Source organism: Saccopteryx leptura, chromosome 11, assembly GCF_036850995.1.
Source record: "Saccopteryx leptura isolate mSacLep1 chromosome 11, mSacLep1_pri_phased_curated, whole genome shotgun sequence".
Taxonomy (NCBI): domain Eukaryota; kingdom Metazoa; phylum Chordata; class Mammalia; order Chiroptera; family Emballonuridae; genus Saccopteryx; species Saccopteryx leptura.
The window spans coordinates 54,381,491-54,397,565 of NC_089513.1; the positions used below are offsets into that span (position 1 = coordinate 54,381,491).

Genomic DNA, 16,075 nt, shown 5'->3' on the forward strand with positions numbered 1-16,075 from the left:
AGGACCTATTTTGGACAAGCCAGGGGAGTGTGTTTTAAATGCAAATGAAATGTATTCTTTAAATCGATTAAAATCACTAATAAACTTTCTAAAATTATACTGATGCGTTTATGTTTAATGTGTAAATAGATGTTTTAAAACTAAATACCAAGCACCAGCCTTTTCGTTCCATCTGCTTTAAAACTCAAGGTCCGCTTATTAGTGAGCTGTCTTCCATATTCATTTTCTCCACATCTTTCTCATTTTAACATATGATTGTTATTCTTCCTTTATTTTGTTCTGTTTCTATTTAACCTGTATGACTTTAAGTCTCGGCTCCTCTACCTGGCTTCCAAAGCCTTCCATAATTGGAACAGACCCTATTGACTCGGGTATCTCTCATATTTTGTAACACTGTGCCTCAACTTCTGGCAAACTAGTCTCTCCATGACCCCTTGTAGCTGAAATGCTTCGGTAGTCCCATAACTGAAATTTATACTTCTGTGTCTGACCTGAGTGCATTTGCCCACCTGCTGTGCCTTTGTAAGTCCTTCTCATCTCTTCCTGAGTTCCAGCGCTAGTTCAGCCACCTCTCCAGGAGAACCTGCTGGGCCACATACACACTTATTGTATTATAGAAATTGTATTATCGAAATCTTCTTAACAGTGGATTGATTATAGTTTATGCTCATAAATGTTACTCTATTCTCCTCATTATAAATAGCCGTGAGCAAGGGTCACAATTTAAATTTCTGCTTCCTCCAAGAATCTTCCAAAATAATTTACAAAGAGCAAGTACTCATTCAGCATGATAGGCTAGCTTCTCCACTTTACAGATTAAGAAATTAACATTTAGTAGGTTAAAGTATGCTAAACCATCAGCTTTAAGCACTACATATATGTCTTTGAATTTTTAAGCGTGTTCTGTCCCATAAGAGAGTTATTTCAAACTTTGATAAAACATTTCCCTTTGGAAAACTTAAGAAAACCATAAAAAAAAATGGTCCACATCTTTTAAATGATTTTAATGTATAGGTAATCTTTATTCTGTAGTGTTAGTTTTTAGAGCCACCAAAAATCTACCTCACAACGAACTGTATGGGCCTAGACCGGTTTGTTTTTATTCTTCTATCAATTATGTAATTAGGCATCTATGTTTTAATAATTGGCCATTTAGTCATGTGCTATTTACACAATAAATAAGTCATCTCCTATAAATTAAAATAGGGAAAAAAAGAACACAGACCCAGAATTTGAGACTCCTTTGTGTAATCTGTAGCATAAACAACACATCTTTCCTGAAGCAGGTGTTTGGTTATTGATAAATAAATAGGAGAATTAGGTTTTCACCCTCACACACTTTCACAAGTAACTCCCACATTAACATTTATATTGATAGAAATGGTAGGATTTGTGTGAAATTTTTTTATTAGTACCCATCCAACTTGAGCAATAACTTTCTTCATGGATGTACAAAGACAAGTCCTCAATTTGTGATAGTATTGCAGGATGTACAATGCTTTAGTAGGATCTCAGTGAAGAAAGTAGTAAATGTATTAAGAGGGGAAACTGATCTAGAAAACATTTTTTGGTAGTTGTTATCACTGTATTTTATAGTGAAGAAATTAATATGTTAATATAATATATTAATAGTAGCTAACTCTTATATAGTACTATATACCTGATATTGTTTCATGTGATTTTATATAGGATAAATCATTTAAAATTTATAATAACTCTCTGAAATACGCTCTGCTTTCATCTTCATTTTACAGGATTAAAATTCAAGCAGTTTGACTCTAGCATTTCTTTTAGTAACCACCTAGTTATGTCATGAGTCAGAATTTATGAACAGAATATATGACCAAGTACATCGAGAATAACAAATGCCATGCTTGTCAAACTATGTGGCATCACGCATTGTAATTTCTATATGTTAGGAAAAATATGAGCAACAGACATTTAAGAGTTAAAAAGGCATGCTTACCTTGACCTGTGTGGGCTCTACAGGTCTGAACTGAATGAAGAAACAAATGAAATTAGATGCACTCTCTTTATGAAATCAAGAATTGCTTCTAGTTTTTTTATACTACAAAATATAAATCAGATTGAAATGTCGGGTAGATTGTATTTGTGGTAAATGTTTTATGTTCATCGTTTCTGTTTCACAGTCAATCCTTGAGACTATTCCAGATATACCAGTTCATTCCAATGGGTTGGCAGACCCTGGACGATCCATTCAGAGTTCAGTGAGTGGTGAGTGGCACAACCTGCTGTTGAACTTACACTATGTCTTCTTGCTTTGGGGCTGGCGATCAATTAAGTTAGCAGTGAATCTCCAAAAGGGAAATGGAATCTGTGTTATTCTCCCCCTGCTGACTCTATCACTCCAGCATGTACTCCATCCACCTCCAACCCCCCTGTTCTGTCACATCAGACAAAACTAATAGAGCCACACGAGAAGCAGACGGCGCTGCCACCGTATCAGTTAGAAACTGCTCACTTGGGTAGCGTCTTTGATTTGGGGCCTCTTTCACTGGTAATCTGGCTCTGCTTGGCAGTCACGAGCAAGCCAGGAAGTAGGCCATTATGCTTCCCCAATAGCAGCAGCGTTTGGTCTAGATAGACTTACTTTTAATACAGTAATACTATATAGAAATATCCCATTTTTGATCTTTTCTCTAATTATCCTCAATGCCTTTTGTGAAACATATAAAAATCTAAAATTGAAAACATGTTAAATAGAGAATTTGTTTAGATAACGTTTATAGAAATTTAGTCATATGCAAGTCTGATGATACTGCATTACTGTTTAACTGAAATCATTCTGGGTGAGTCCAGTGCCTTCTTTTTTTTTTTTTTTAAGTTGTAAACATTCTAACATGCTTATGGATGAACTGGTAAATAGTTTGTGCTTATTTGACAGTAAATGGTCCTGATTGATTCAATGGCGTACTAGAGATTCAACAGTGTATCCTTTTTCCTTAGATGATGATTATCTGGAAAAGCACATTCCGCCAGAAGCTGAAGAGCTGTCCTTTGAAGTGTCTTACTCAGAAATGGTTACAGATTCTCCAAAGAGAAATAAATTTAAGAAGTCAGATTTTAAGAAAGAAGACTATGTTTTAACTGTAAGTAGAACCTTTCGTGATTATTCTACTAGCTTCCTGTGACTTCTCCATTGCACAAACAAGGATTTTTAAGAAAATGTCTTTATATATGCACAGAGGTGGGTTGAGGCCAGGCAACACTTATTGTGCAGTGCACACCGGCCTGCTCTTCCTGGCAGCCTGGGTTGAGTAGGACTTGTAAGGATACGTGTTGGAATATTGCTGTGTAAATGAAATAGGATTTCCACCTGGCTTGTGTGCTTTCCTGCACTTTATACCTTACTTATAGGTTAGTGCAGATTCTAACTGTATACCTTCTTGTGCCTTGAGAAGCACATTTCAGAAGGGAATACTGCAGAAAGTCACAGTCATAACAAGAAATATAAGCTTATAGGACAGACACTAAAAATTAATCAGCCTGACCTGTGGTGGCGCAGTGGATAAAGCGACAACCTGGAAACGCTGAGGTTGCTGGTTCAAAACCCTGGGCTTGCCTGGTCAAGGCACATATGGGAGTTGATGCTTCCTGCTCCTCCCCCCTTCACTCTCTCTCTCTCTCCCCTCTCTATAATGAATAAATAAAATCTTTAAAAAAAATTAAAAAAAATTAATCAAAAACATATTCAAGAATTTATATTATGGATAAGCAAGTGATACTGCATACTTCATTATCCTGAAAGCCTCGTTATATATATCTAGGATATAATACCCCAAAAACCCAGTACAGAAACTATGTTACATTGAGCTCTTTGCTACTCAATAAATGCAATTGTGAAGAGTTCATGATATGGAGCCCTGAATGGTCTGTGCTGATCAAGGCAGGCAGCACAATGAACCAACCAGAAGCAGGCAGAGTCTGCCCCAGGGGCCTGGATATTCCCAAACACCCATGATGGAGAGGAAGAAAAGGGCAGGACAAGAACTATAAGACTCGCTGTCTGCTTCCTAGGAGCCTGGCACTGCTCTGGGTATTCAGTTGTAATCACCCCTGGGATTGGTGTCATATTTCAGCTGAGGAAACAGATGGCAGAAACAAGATTTAAACCTATGTGAGTCAATTTCAGAAGTCCTCTTAGTCCCTAGGCAGCCTCTATGTTGAAGGGCACAGTGGCATTCTAGAGCAAGAGAGGGAATCCAGTAGGACCCTAGTTCCAGAGGGTGTCCCTCTGAATCTCTAGAGAGAGCTGTCCAAAGGAGAACACCGGACCCCAGTCCTCTCATCCCTGTGTATGGCTCCTCCTGAGGTTTGGCTCACCCAAGGTACAAGAGAGCCTCCCTTCTGGGAAGAACTTTGCATGGGGTATAGTATGCAGTAATTGCTCAATAAACAATTGCATTCTTATTGAATTGTTATTGTTATGTGTTACTGTTATATGGGCCCTTGGTCTCAGAAAAAAAGATTAAATAACTGAGTATTTAATAACATAAGTTATGCCTCAAACCACACTCTACAGTTTGTTGTTTCACTTTTAGATACTTTGATTTCCAAGGAGCAATTGTTGAAAGGATGAATAAATGAATGAATGAATGAATTGGTGAATAGTTTTTAATCCCCAAGGAAGCTCTAATTTAAGCAACCCCTTTGGAGAATGTGTACTTAAAGCTTTATAATTTAAATAACTACTTTTCTACTTTAATATTTTTTTCTATGCCAAGTTTTCTGAGAGCAAAGTATTTGTTATATACTTTATATATAGATAACACACATATATAAATATATACACATTTATAATAATTGTGCTATATTATATATTTATATAATTACATACTAACTATATCTTCATTATAAAATAATTATATTTTATTATTATATATAAGTACTAGTAGTAATACTTAAGTATGTAGTAAGAAGAAGAATCTCTTCCTTTCAAAAGATCTTATACTCTTCACAATATTTCTGGATTGTTGAAGGGTTTTTTGTTGTCCCAGTATATTTTTCTTTCTAGTATGGAAATAGGGAATATAACAATTATCATTGTCATCAAAAGATAGTAGTATTATCTGGCACTTTCTAGGCATTTATCTTTTTTAAGACTATTTGGAATCACCTAAATTTGATTTTTAAGGTAGAATAACTATGTCTCAGCAAACATTTGCAATCAGTTTCAATCTGGAAATTACAATCTTTTAACTATGCAGAAGAGAATAAATGATGTCTAACTGAAGGACTGATGGTCCTAAATAAAAAGCATGTTGAAAGCTCTACAGTATGTGTTCCTGTCTCACATGTGCTCATGGTGTGTACATTTCATGTGAGGCCTGGAGTGATTGTTGTTGATAAGATGGTCTTCAAAAAAAGCACTGTTTACAGTTGTGATGGCAGTCACACTCAGACCACTGTTTTGCTTCAAATTTAGCATAGTGGTAACCTGCAGATGTTCTAAAGCTCATATCCGTAATCTTTCCATAATGCAGTATGCTCTTCAGAGGTTTGTGTGTGTGTGTGTGTGTGTGTGTGTGTGCAAATAGCATGTGTTGTTGTACAGATTTGGAATGTCTAGGTAGCATTTGAATGAAGGTATAATAATTTTCCTTTGCCATAAAAAATCAGTAACTTTAATATGTATTTTAGAAATTTATTGTTCGGAAAACCAGATTTGGCCTAACTGAAGCAGGAGATCTCTCTGCGGAAGACATGAAGAAAATCCGCCGCCTCTCTCTAATTGAATTGACGGCCTTTTTTGATGCCTTTGGAATTCCACTGAAGAGAAACAAAACTGAGAAAGTGAAAGGAAGAGGTAATTAAGAAGACTGATTTTAACATATTCACCCATTAGAATGAGAGGGCTTTTCTAATTCTTTTTTCTTTCTCAACTATGTTACAATGAAGACAATGGAATTTTTGGAGTTCCCCTTACAGTCCTCCTGGACAATGACCGAAAGAAGGACCCTGGAGTGAAAGTCCCCCTTGTGTTACAGAAAGTGAGTACAATGTTAATGAATGGGAGATTAATAGAGCCTCATGCTTGTGATTTGCTATTTGTAAACCTGCTCATGAATTTTCTTTTAGATTTAAAGACAGTAAAGCCAAGCCCTATTAGGACTCAGGCCCTTGGTGATTTTTAGCTTTCTTCCATGAAGCCCCTGACATCTCACAAGTACTTGGACCAGTTTGTCTTGCTATGAACAACTTTCAGAGCCTGTTGCATTGTTTCACTATAAAGTATCATGTGATGGACACAGATGCCCTGTCACATGCTTCCTTTGGTTATATCTATTTCCAGTATTTAAAGAAAATATTATTTGTATGTATTTGATTTTCTGTCTGAGGAAAAAAAATGGCTTATTGTAAAGCCAATATTGATGGCCACCATCACAGCCGCCTGGCCCATGCAGGTTCGCATTAGATTCAGACAGATGGTAATGAAACAATGGAGCCAAGAACTGGTGGGCCATCATCTTTAATCCTAGCTTGCACCCTGCGGGCAAGTAAAAACACACACTGGGCTCCAAAACCCACTCGTTCAGTGCTCACAAAGCTACTGACTTATCCAAGTTTCCTAGAGTCAAAGGTTTCTTCTAGCCCACCAGACTTATTCACCTCTGTTCCCCATCTCCTTCCTCTCCCTGCACAAACTCTGCACAAACTGGCTTCTCACTCAGCACTCTGCCATCTTGGCTGCTTCTCCTGGTCTCCTCCACATGGCCTTTCTCTGCTCTCCTCTCTAATGCTAATCTCAGGAACTGAGAGAGCAAGCTCCCGGTCTGCCCCACTTTATAGTGCAGAAACCAAAACCTTTAATCCAATATACAAATAGGGAAGTCTTTGATACAAAGTCATTTATCTGAGGCATGATGGGATTGTACTACCCCACATCAAAAAAGGTGGGAAAGGCTTAGTCCTAAAACCAAGCCCCAGGCTACAAGGATCCTGCCTGCCCACAGCCTGTCCCCAACACACATTAATATCACCTGGGCAATGGGCTTCCACATGGGCAGTGCCATCTTTAACAAAGTGAGCATAATATATTTTATCTGCCCAACACTTACCAGCTATCTATTTTCTGATTATACAGGTATTTGCTGAAGTATATCATAGGTTGAGTATTCAAAATGCCTATCTGTAATCATTTAATTGAAGTTTTCAAACAAAGCTTAATGAAGTCTGAAAATCATTTTGTTATGGTAGTTTTTTAGGTATGATTAGATAGGGTCCAGTCAGACAAAGAAGAATTTTGGTTTGGGAAGTTTTGAAAGTGATATTATTTGAACTATTATATACTAAAAATCTATCATTGGTGAATGGCTCATTTGCTTTAAGTCATGTTTTTATACCCAACAATTTACACCGGTTTATTTACGAATACGTACATTTGTTTAACAATGACATCCAGTGGCATAATTAAAATTGCAAGCCCTAAACACAAATCTTAGTGAATTTTAAATTGATTTTTTTAAAAGAGATGTGAATTCATTGACTGAGGAAACATACATTTACATTATTCACAGTAATAATTCTCCATCTCTTCACTATCTTTCTAAATTGTGCTGCCAGTACCTCAAGTTGAGCTACTCCTTAAATCAGGTGATTAATTGGCTGCCAATGGGAGCAGGGAGGATGGCAGAAGGCACTGGCAGCATGCCAGTATGCGGGGACACTGTCCTTAGAGCGCCTCTCCTGCACAGGGCTGCGCCTGTGCCTACCAATCCTGTCCCATCTCGGGCACAGAGCAGCCCGAGGAGGTTGCTGTTTTCATCTCCCCTCTACTGACAAGGTGACTGACGCATAGTCGGGTAAGATGATATACCCAAGACACACAGCCAGGAGGAAGTAGATGCAGAAAGGAGCACAGTACATATCAAAGGTCAAAGTACATGGTGACTGTTAAGATTTTCTTTCCTTCCTTGAATTAGAACCAGAATTATGCCCTTTGTCCTCTGTGTACAGGACAAGAGTTTGAAGAAAATACATAAAAACCTAAGACTGAGTAAACTCAGTATATGAATTTATAATACAGTGTGTCCGTAAAGTCATGATGCACTTTTGATCGGTCACAGGAAAGCAACAAAAGACCATAGAAATGTGAAATCTGCACCAAATAAAAGGAAAACTCTCCCAGTTTCATACTATTCAGTGCAGTTCAATGTGGGCTCACGCACAGATTTTTTAGGGCTCCTTAGGTAGCTATCCCGTATAGCCTCTACAGACTCGTCACTGACTGATGGCCTACCAGAATGGGGTTTCTCCACCAAACTGCCAGGTTCCTTCAACTGCTTATCCCACCGAGTAATGTCATTCCTATGTGGTGGCGCTTCGTTATAAACGCACCGATATTCACGTTGCACTTTGGTCACAGATTTGAATTTAGCGAGCCACAGAACACACTGAACTTTCCTCTGTACCGTCCACATCTTGACTGGCATGGCCGTGGGCTGCTCCGCTGTATACACGGTGTTCCATCATCATCTGCGCATGCGCACATGCTGCCACATCATCCTACAGAAACTGGGAGGGTTTTCCTTTTATTTGGTGCAGATTTCACATTTCTATTGTCTTTTGTTGCTTTCCTGTGACCAGTCAAAAGTGCACCATGACTTTACGGACACATTGTATTATGTAAGTGCAGAGACCCAGCAGAGGACATAGCAAATGGAATATGTGCAGTAAATGCTAGTTAAACTAAGTCCAGATTTATATAGTATTAGCAACTCAGTACATGCCAGCTACTCGTCCTCCTGATGTGAGGTGTTCCTCCTTTTAAGACAGTTTGAGGTATTACCTACCTTCCACTCCTCTGGGAGAGCCTTTTCTTATGTTTCTTCCTCCCAAATATCTATTTCTCTCCCTGCCTACAAGAACTACCTTAGTTCCTAGGCACCATCATATCTTGAAGGGAAAATAGCCCCGACTGTGGATGCTGCTCTAATGTGAAGTTGGGCGAGTATTTATCCTCACTATGCCTCAGTCTCCTCAGCAGTAGAATGAGTATTCTAATAGACCCTTCCTCATGGGATTATTGTGAATATCTAAATGAGTTGATACATTTAAAGTACTGAGAACAGTATCTAAACCACAAAAAGTATACAATCAATCAATGTTAGTAGTTGTTATTGTTATTGTTATTGTTATTATTTTAACACCATCATCATAACATTGAGAAATCATGAGAGCTATAAACCTTTACAATCTCAACCTCCTTGGTCATATTTCAAGAGTTCCTATTGTTTCTTAGCCAGAGCAGTTGCAACTAATGTAGTGAATTTAGAATTTTTTCTTATTGGTCAATCTGCAGAAAGATACGTAGTGATCAGATCTTAAAATAGCAGCATACTTTAGTGAAAAGCACAAGCTTGAGAGAGTCGATGTTATTACTTATATGATTAATTTTGGGAAAGAGATATTAACAGCTCTAAGCCTCCATTTCCTTTTTACAAATCGGAGCCTAATGTTGACCTCATCTGGTGGTGGTAACCAGGGAAGGAGGCGTTGAAGTGCCAGGCAGGTATAAATGTTTGGCATTTGTTATTTGTTGTCATCCACAGTATTATTTCAGATGTTTGTAATCAGATTGAAGGTATTTAGTTTTGTAATGTATCTTTGCTTTCTAGTTTTTTGAGAAAGTTGAAGAATCGGGTTTGGAATCTGAGGGAATTTTTCGACTTTCAGGATGTACCGCCAAAGTCAAGGTAACAAACGTCTTTCCCGCTTCCTACTTAAAGATCCGAGCTAGGCAGACCCAGTTCACACAAGCGTCGAGTATCAAGAACTTTGTTGTTGTTTGATAATGTCTCTTGGCCCAGTTTTCCTCTATATTTCTGATTAGATGTTGTTCATAGTCCTGAGTTGTGTATCCTTTTAAATTAAAACAATAAAAAACTAACAACAATGAAATAACATCAGTTCACCATGAAAACTGTTGCTCGTCTTTAGTTTGAAAAGTTGAAATGTCCCATCACAATTTTGAGGGTTTAAACACTTTAGTTTGCTGTGTCCCTCTCAGTCATGGAATTCATTAAGCCAATTATTATATGAGCCTTTATTTCCATGATCAGTTGCTTTATACCAAGAAATATATTTTGGTTGTCCTTTTAATGAAAGTTCTTATAAGAACATGTAGGAATGGCAATAACCACTGCTGTACTCACTCTGCAGTGCTACAACCCAGTTCCATTTAAATTATTGTTAGTTTCTACATATAAAAGCACCTGTGCATTGTGAGTCCTTTTATTTGGCTTTCTTTCCTTTCTTTGTGGGAGAGACAGAGATAGTCAGAGAGAGGGACAGATAGGAACAAACAGACAGGAAGGGAGAAAGATGAGAAACATCAATTCTTTGTAGCGGTTCCTTAGTTGTTCATTGATTGCTTTCTCATATGTGCCTTGACTGGGGGGCTACAGCAGACTGAGTAACCCCTTGCTCAAGCCAGCGACCTGGGGCTCAAGCTGGTGAGCCTTGCTCAAACCAGATGAGCTCACGCTCAAGCTGGCAACCTCGGAATCTCGAACCTGGGTCCTCCACATCCCAGTCTGACGCTCTATCCACGGCGCCACCGCCTGGTCAGGCTTACTTGGCTTTCTTACTTCTATATGGTGGCAAACTCTACATTCAGTAAAGGAAAAAATCATTAGGAAACAAAAGCTTTTCTCATAAATTTCCAGGAAGATATACCACTTTATCTACTGGTGAGCAGGGACAGTGAAGAATTCCTTCCTGCCCTCGGATCACACTATGGTTGGTGGACAGAGAAACATGAGCGATTTTAAATGCTGGCTCCCTCAGAAAAAAAAAGTCTCAGGGAGAAGGGAAAGTGAACCTGGTTCTGTTTAGAACTATTAAAAGGAAACATACAAAGGCAGAAAAGCATCTCTTTATTAATTCATTTTTGTACATGTTTTGAGACATTCTATTTCTACTAGACGTCTCCAAGTTTCTATAAAGAAATCTGACAAGATGTTTTTCTAAATAGAGACTGAAAATATTGTCTGTGTCTACTGGAGGCTCCAGAAAGCAGATACTGGAACGAAGTTAGAAGAGGGTAACCAGGGGAGAGCACTTCTGAAAGATAAGGGATGGAGGCGGGAATGGACAGGCTGAGCCTCAGACCACAGTTCAGGCCCGATAGCTCATCTTGTCCCATGAAGCGACCTACCACCACAACACCACACTCAGCCATTGCTGTGGCTTTCTATGGAGGCGGGGCTGAGGGAGATCAGAAGGTCCCAACAGTGGGCGAGTCAACCACCTGGATTTTTGCAGATGATCGGCAAGTCTTTGTGAAGGCAGATCATAGCTTGCACCATACTTCATCAGTGACAGAGGGAACAGAGCATTTTGGGGAGTTGTGACTTTTCTGGGAGTAGAATCATGCACAGGTTTATTTGGAAGGCAGGGAAATCCCCAATGGCTCCTTAAGGTTTGTACTTTCTAAATTGAATCTGCTTTAGTCTCGGTTCCCATAGGTAAGATGTTACACACTGCTGGGCTTATGTATCCTCAGTCTGACGATGAAGGTTATCACTAGTTTGGGTCAAATCTCTGATTATATCTGTAGAGTCAGAGAATCAAAATGAAGTCAAAGAAGCAGATTTCCTGAAAGAGAATTAGACTGTCTCTCTACTCATCCCTTTTATAATTGGGAAGCTCTGTTTGGACATATTCTTCCTGGTTCCTATAAGTGTGTGTGTGTGTGTGTGTGTGTGTGTGTGTGTGTGGCTTTGAAATAGAGACAGAGGCATAATGAATATGATTTAAAGTTCTCTTCTTAAATAATCAGAAAGAGAAAACATTACATGACATTTCTTGTGTGCATGAATATTAATACCATAGCAGAAGTTACTTTTCTTTAGCTAATCTTTGACTGAAAAATGCTTATTATAGGCAAAGAATTCCTTCAGTGTTCTCATAGGCTCATAAATTTCTGAGTCACATTTGGATAGAATTCCTTTTTCTGCCCTAATCAATTTTATGTAGTTTTAACCTATTTATTCCATCTCTTATTAATCCAAAAAAAAATGTGATCCAGATGTTTTCATGGTTTGAGCTCCAGGAAAGCCCATGTAAAAAAGAAAAGAGATCTGAGCCCATGAACAATCATGGGAATGTGCAGTTAGAAAGGCATTGTAACCTGATATGCTATAGGGGTCTTTATTTCTCTCCTTGTTCAAACTTTAAATTCTTCTTTTTTTTTTTTTTTTTGTAATTTTGTCTGTTAGACTGTTTTTTTTCAAAGAATATGCTTGAGGGAAGACCATTTAAATAAAACTCCATTCTACTAGCCCTGTAACTGTGCCTCAGGATGATTCTAATAGTACCGTGTCATGAACGGTCAAGGGCGGTAAGGACGGAAGGAAGGAACGCAGTGCTCAGCGGAAGCTGCGGGCTTAGCACACTCGGCCCACGCCGCACGGTCCGCTCGGGATTTAAGGCCTCGGGTCAATTGGAACCAATTTTACACTTTGGTTTTCCAATGATTTATTTTTCCCAGCAATGACAGAAATTTGGGCCAAACACCGAGGAATATATATATTTTATGGAAGAAGGCAGACTGTTTGACATGTAAGGTTTTCTTTTTTTTTGACTCATTTAAATTGTTCTGAAGCTTCTCTCAATGTTTTATAATTAGTGACCCTGGTCTGCTGGTTTCCCCTCCTGAACTGGGTTTTGAAGCTGGGGGCAGGTCGCTTGCATTGTAATAAAACTACCTCAGAAACGATCTGTTTGCCAGAGGAGGTTTAAGGACATAGCTCTGACCCTTGTGCAGTGTTCTCATTAAACTGGACAGAAACGTGACTACTTTAATCTTTAAATGCTTCCTGCCTTAGGGAAGGGAAATCTGACCCCTGATTTTTATGGCTCGTGTTTAGGACCATTGAGATGTCAGCTCTGCTCCTGTGCTTCCACAGCCTGCCCCGGCTGGAACCAACAGCACACTCTTTGTCTCTGTTTTGTTTTATGCTGGCCGTCCCAACAGGACAAAGTGATATTGTTACCCAAAATCCACAACCACATACACATGCGTTTCCAGTAGTAATAACGTGGGCATGACTAACAGCTGGCGTTTATTGGGCACTTCCTGCTTGGCAGGCCCCGCCCCCGAGCATTACCTTATAGCCTCGGATTTCACCTCTAAGGTCGTTTTACTAGCATCCAGGGAGAAGCCTGTGTCACAGGCCAAACAACTTGTCAGTTGTGGAATTGCGATAAAAACCTACAGAATCTGGTTGTAGAGCCTGCTTGTCACACTGGGGCCATGTTGCCTTTCAGGTGACAGGGTCCACCGACAGGCTCGAGTGAGGACACGTTAGTGTGTAGGTAGCTTCCAATGGCAGAGGTACGTGGGCAGTTCATTCGAATTATCCTGCCCTTACTGGTGCTTCCTGCCCACTTGCACACCGTTTCCCCTTTGCTCTGCAGCAGTGGTACCAAGCAAGGTGGGAAACAGTGTCCCTTCCTGTATTTCCTATTAATAACTCCTTCATTCACCCCTCCTCCAGCTAGCAATCTGAGATGAACATCATCTTGGACTGTTATTTCTTCTCTGAGTCTCATGTTCAATTCATCACTGATGTAAATTTTTTTCCCTTTTTACCTTTTGACCCCTACACCCATGCTCCCATCCTGCAACCCCATCATTTTTTTTAAAAAAAGTTGTAAGTACAATTTCATGCTGGTGATTTTTCCTTTCTAAAATAGAAGCCACTCATTTTTTAAGAAAAAAATTTAAACCAAGAGTTGCATATTAATATTGCAAACAAACTGAAACATAAGTGATTTTTAAGCAACAGTGTACACATGCTGTAAGGCCAGGAACCGCCATCGTGGCCATTCACATGCAGGTTCCCATTGGATTAGGGCAGACGATAAAGAAATGGCGGAGTCGGAGGATGGTGGGCCATCCTATTTATTGGTGTCTCACCAAGACAGGCAAACCACAAAAGAAGACAAGGGAAAAGCAGAAAACCAGCTTTTCCCATGAAGGGCAAGGGATCAGGGAAGCCCCTGCAATTGTGATAGCAGGAACTGTGTGAGCCAGCTCCTGGTCTGTCCCACTTTATAGTGTAGAAAACCAAAAACCCCTAATCCAACATACAAACAAGGAAGTCTCTGATACAAAGCCACTTATCCGAGGCATAATTGGATTCCTCATGAGAGTGCACCACCCAGTGCACCACCCAGATCATACAATCAATCAAGGGTGTGGGGAAAAGCCCAGTCTTAAAACTAAACCCTAGGCTACAACGACCCTGCCTGCCCACAGTCCGTCCCCCATACCCAACACAAACCACAAGCGAGCAAACACATATATCATATTTACAAACTCATTTGACCAACACATGCTTACATGAACTCAAATATTTACGTATTTTTTGATGCCATGATAAAAGTGAGATCATACTGTAATTAGTAATTGACCTTCTCTGTATCACTTATTTCACTTCCATAATGCCTTCTAGGTTCATCCATGTTATTACAAATGGCAAGATTTCATTTTTTTTTTAAGTGAGAGGAGGAGAGATGGAAAGACAGACTTCCACATGTGCCCCAACCGGGATCCACCGAGAAACCCCTGTCTGGGGCTGACACTCAGATCAATGGAGCTGTCCTCAGTTCCTGGGGCCATGCTTGAACCAGTCAAGCTACTGGGTGCGAGAAGGGGAAGGAGAGAGAAGAGTAAGAGGGAGGGGAAGAGAAGCAGATGATTGCTTCTCATTTATGCCCTAACTGGGGCTTGAACCCAGGACTTCCACACACTGGGCCAATGCTCTTTCCACTGAGCCAACTGGCCAGGGCCAAGATTTTATTTTTTAAGATGGCATAATAATATGCCACATATATATATACCACTACTTCTATATCTCTTCACCCATTGATGGACAGTTAGATTATTTCTATATCTTAGCTATTTTAAATAATACTGCAGTTAACATGGAGGTACATATATTTTTTTGAGTTAGTGTTTTTGTTTTGTTCAGACAGGTACCACCTTGAAGTGGAAATTTTGAATCATACAATAAATTTATCTTTAATTTTTTGAGGCACCTGCACACTATTTTCCACAGTGGCTGCACTGATTTATATTTCTACCAACAGTGCACAAGGGTTCCTTTTCTCCACATCCTCACCAGCACTTGCTTGGCTTTTTTATAATTTCCATTCTGACAGGTGTAAGGTGATATCATATTGTGGTTTTGGTTTGTGCTTCCCTAACGATTAGTGATATTGATCATCTTTTTGTGTGTCTGTTAGACATCTGTATGTCTCCTTTGGAAAAAAAAAGTCTATTCAGATCTTCTGTCCATTTATTAATTGGGTTAAATTTTTTTGCTATTGAGTTGTATAAGTTCTTTATATATTTTTTTAAGTGTTATGGTTTTAAGTGTTTAATCTATGTTCAGTTAACTTTTGTGTATTGTATAAGAAATAGGTGAAGTTTCATTCTCTTGCCTGTAACTGTTCAGTGTTCTCAACACCATTTACTAAAGACTCTTCTTTCTTCATTGTATTTTCTTGGCTCCTTTTGTTGTAAATATATGTGTAGGTTTATTTCTGGGCTCTCTATTCTATTTCAATAATATATATGTTTCTTTGCCAATACCATACTATCTTTTTTTTTTTTTTTTTTTTTGCATTTTTCTGAAGCTGGAAACGGAGAGACAGACAGACTCCCGCATGCGCCCGACCGGATCCACCCGGCACGCCCACCATGGGGCGAGGCTCTGCCCACCAGGGGGCAATGCTCTGCCCATCCTGGGCGTCGCCATGTTGCAACCAGAGCCACTCTAGCACCTGAGGCAGAGGCCACAGAGCCATCCCCAGCGCCCGGGCCATCTTTGCTCCAATGGAGCCTTGGCTGCAGGAGGGGAAGAGAGAGACAGAGAGGAAGGCGTGGCGGAGGGGTGGAGAAGCAAATGGGCACTTCTCCTGTGTGCCCTGGCCGGGAATCGAACCCGGGTCCTCCACACACTAGGCCGACGCTCTACCGCTGAGCCAACCGGCCAGGGCTAATACCATACTATCTTAATACAATTTAAAATCAGGAAGCATG

At 39.6% G+C, this 16,075-nt stretch overlaps 1 protein-coding gene across 7 annotated transcripts in view; it reads left to right on the forward strand.

Moving 5' to 3' along the window:
• ARHGAP28 (Rho GTPase activating protein 28) overlaps positions 1-16,075 on the forward strand; it is a 240,942-nt gene that overhangs the window by 182,918 nt on the left and 41,949 nt on the right. For 6 of the 7 annotated variants that reach the window (XM_066352930.1, XM_066352933.1, XM_066352936.1 and 3 more), the window contains 5 exons: positions 2,151-2,235; positions 2,968-3,110; positions 5,662-5,827; positions 5,920-6,011; positions 9,639-9,716. In XM_066352930.1, coding sequence (XP_066209027.1) covers positions 2,151-2,235; positions 2,968-3,110; positions 5,662-5,827; positions 5,920-6,011; positions 9,639-9,716 — 564 coding nt within the window. The remainder of the gene's footprint in view (positions 1-2,150; positions 2,236-2,967; positions 3,111-5,661; positions 5,828-5,919; positions 6,012-9,638; positions 9,717-16,075) is intronic. The other variant, XM_066352932.1, reaches the window with a different exon arrangement.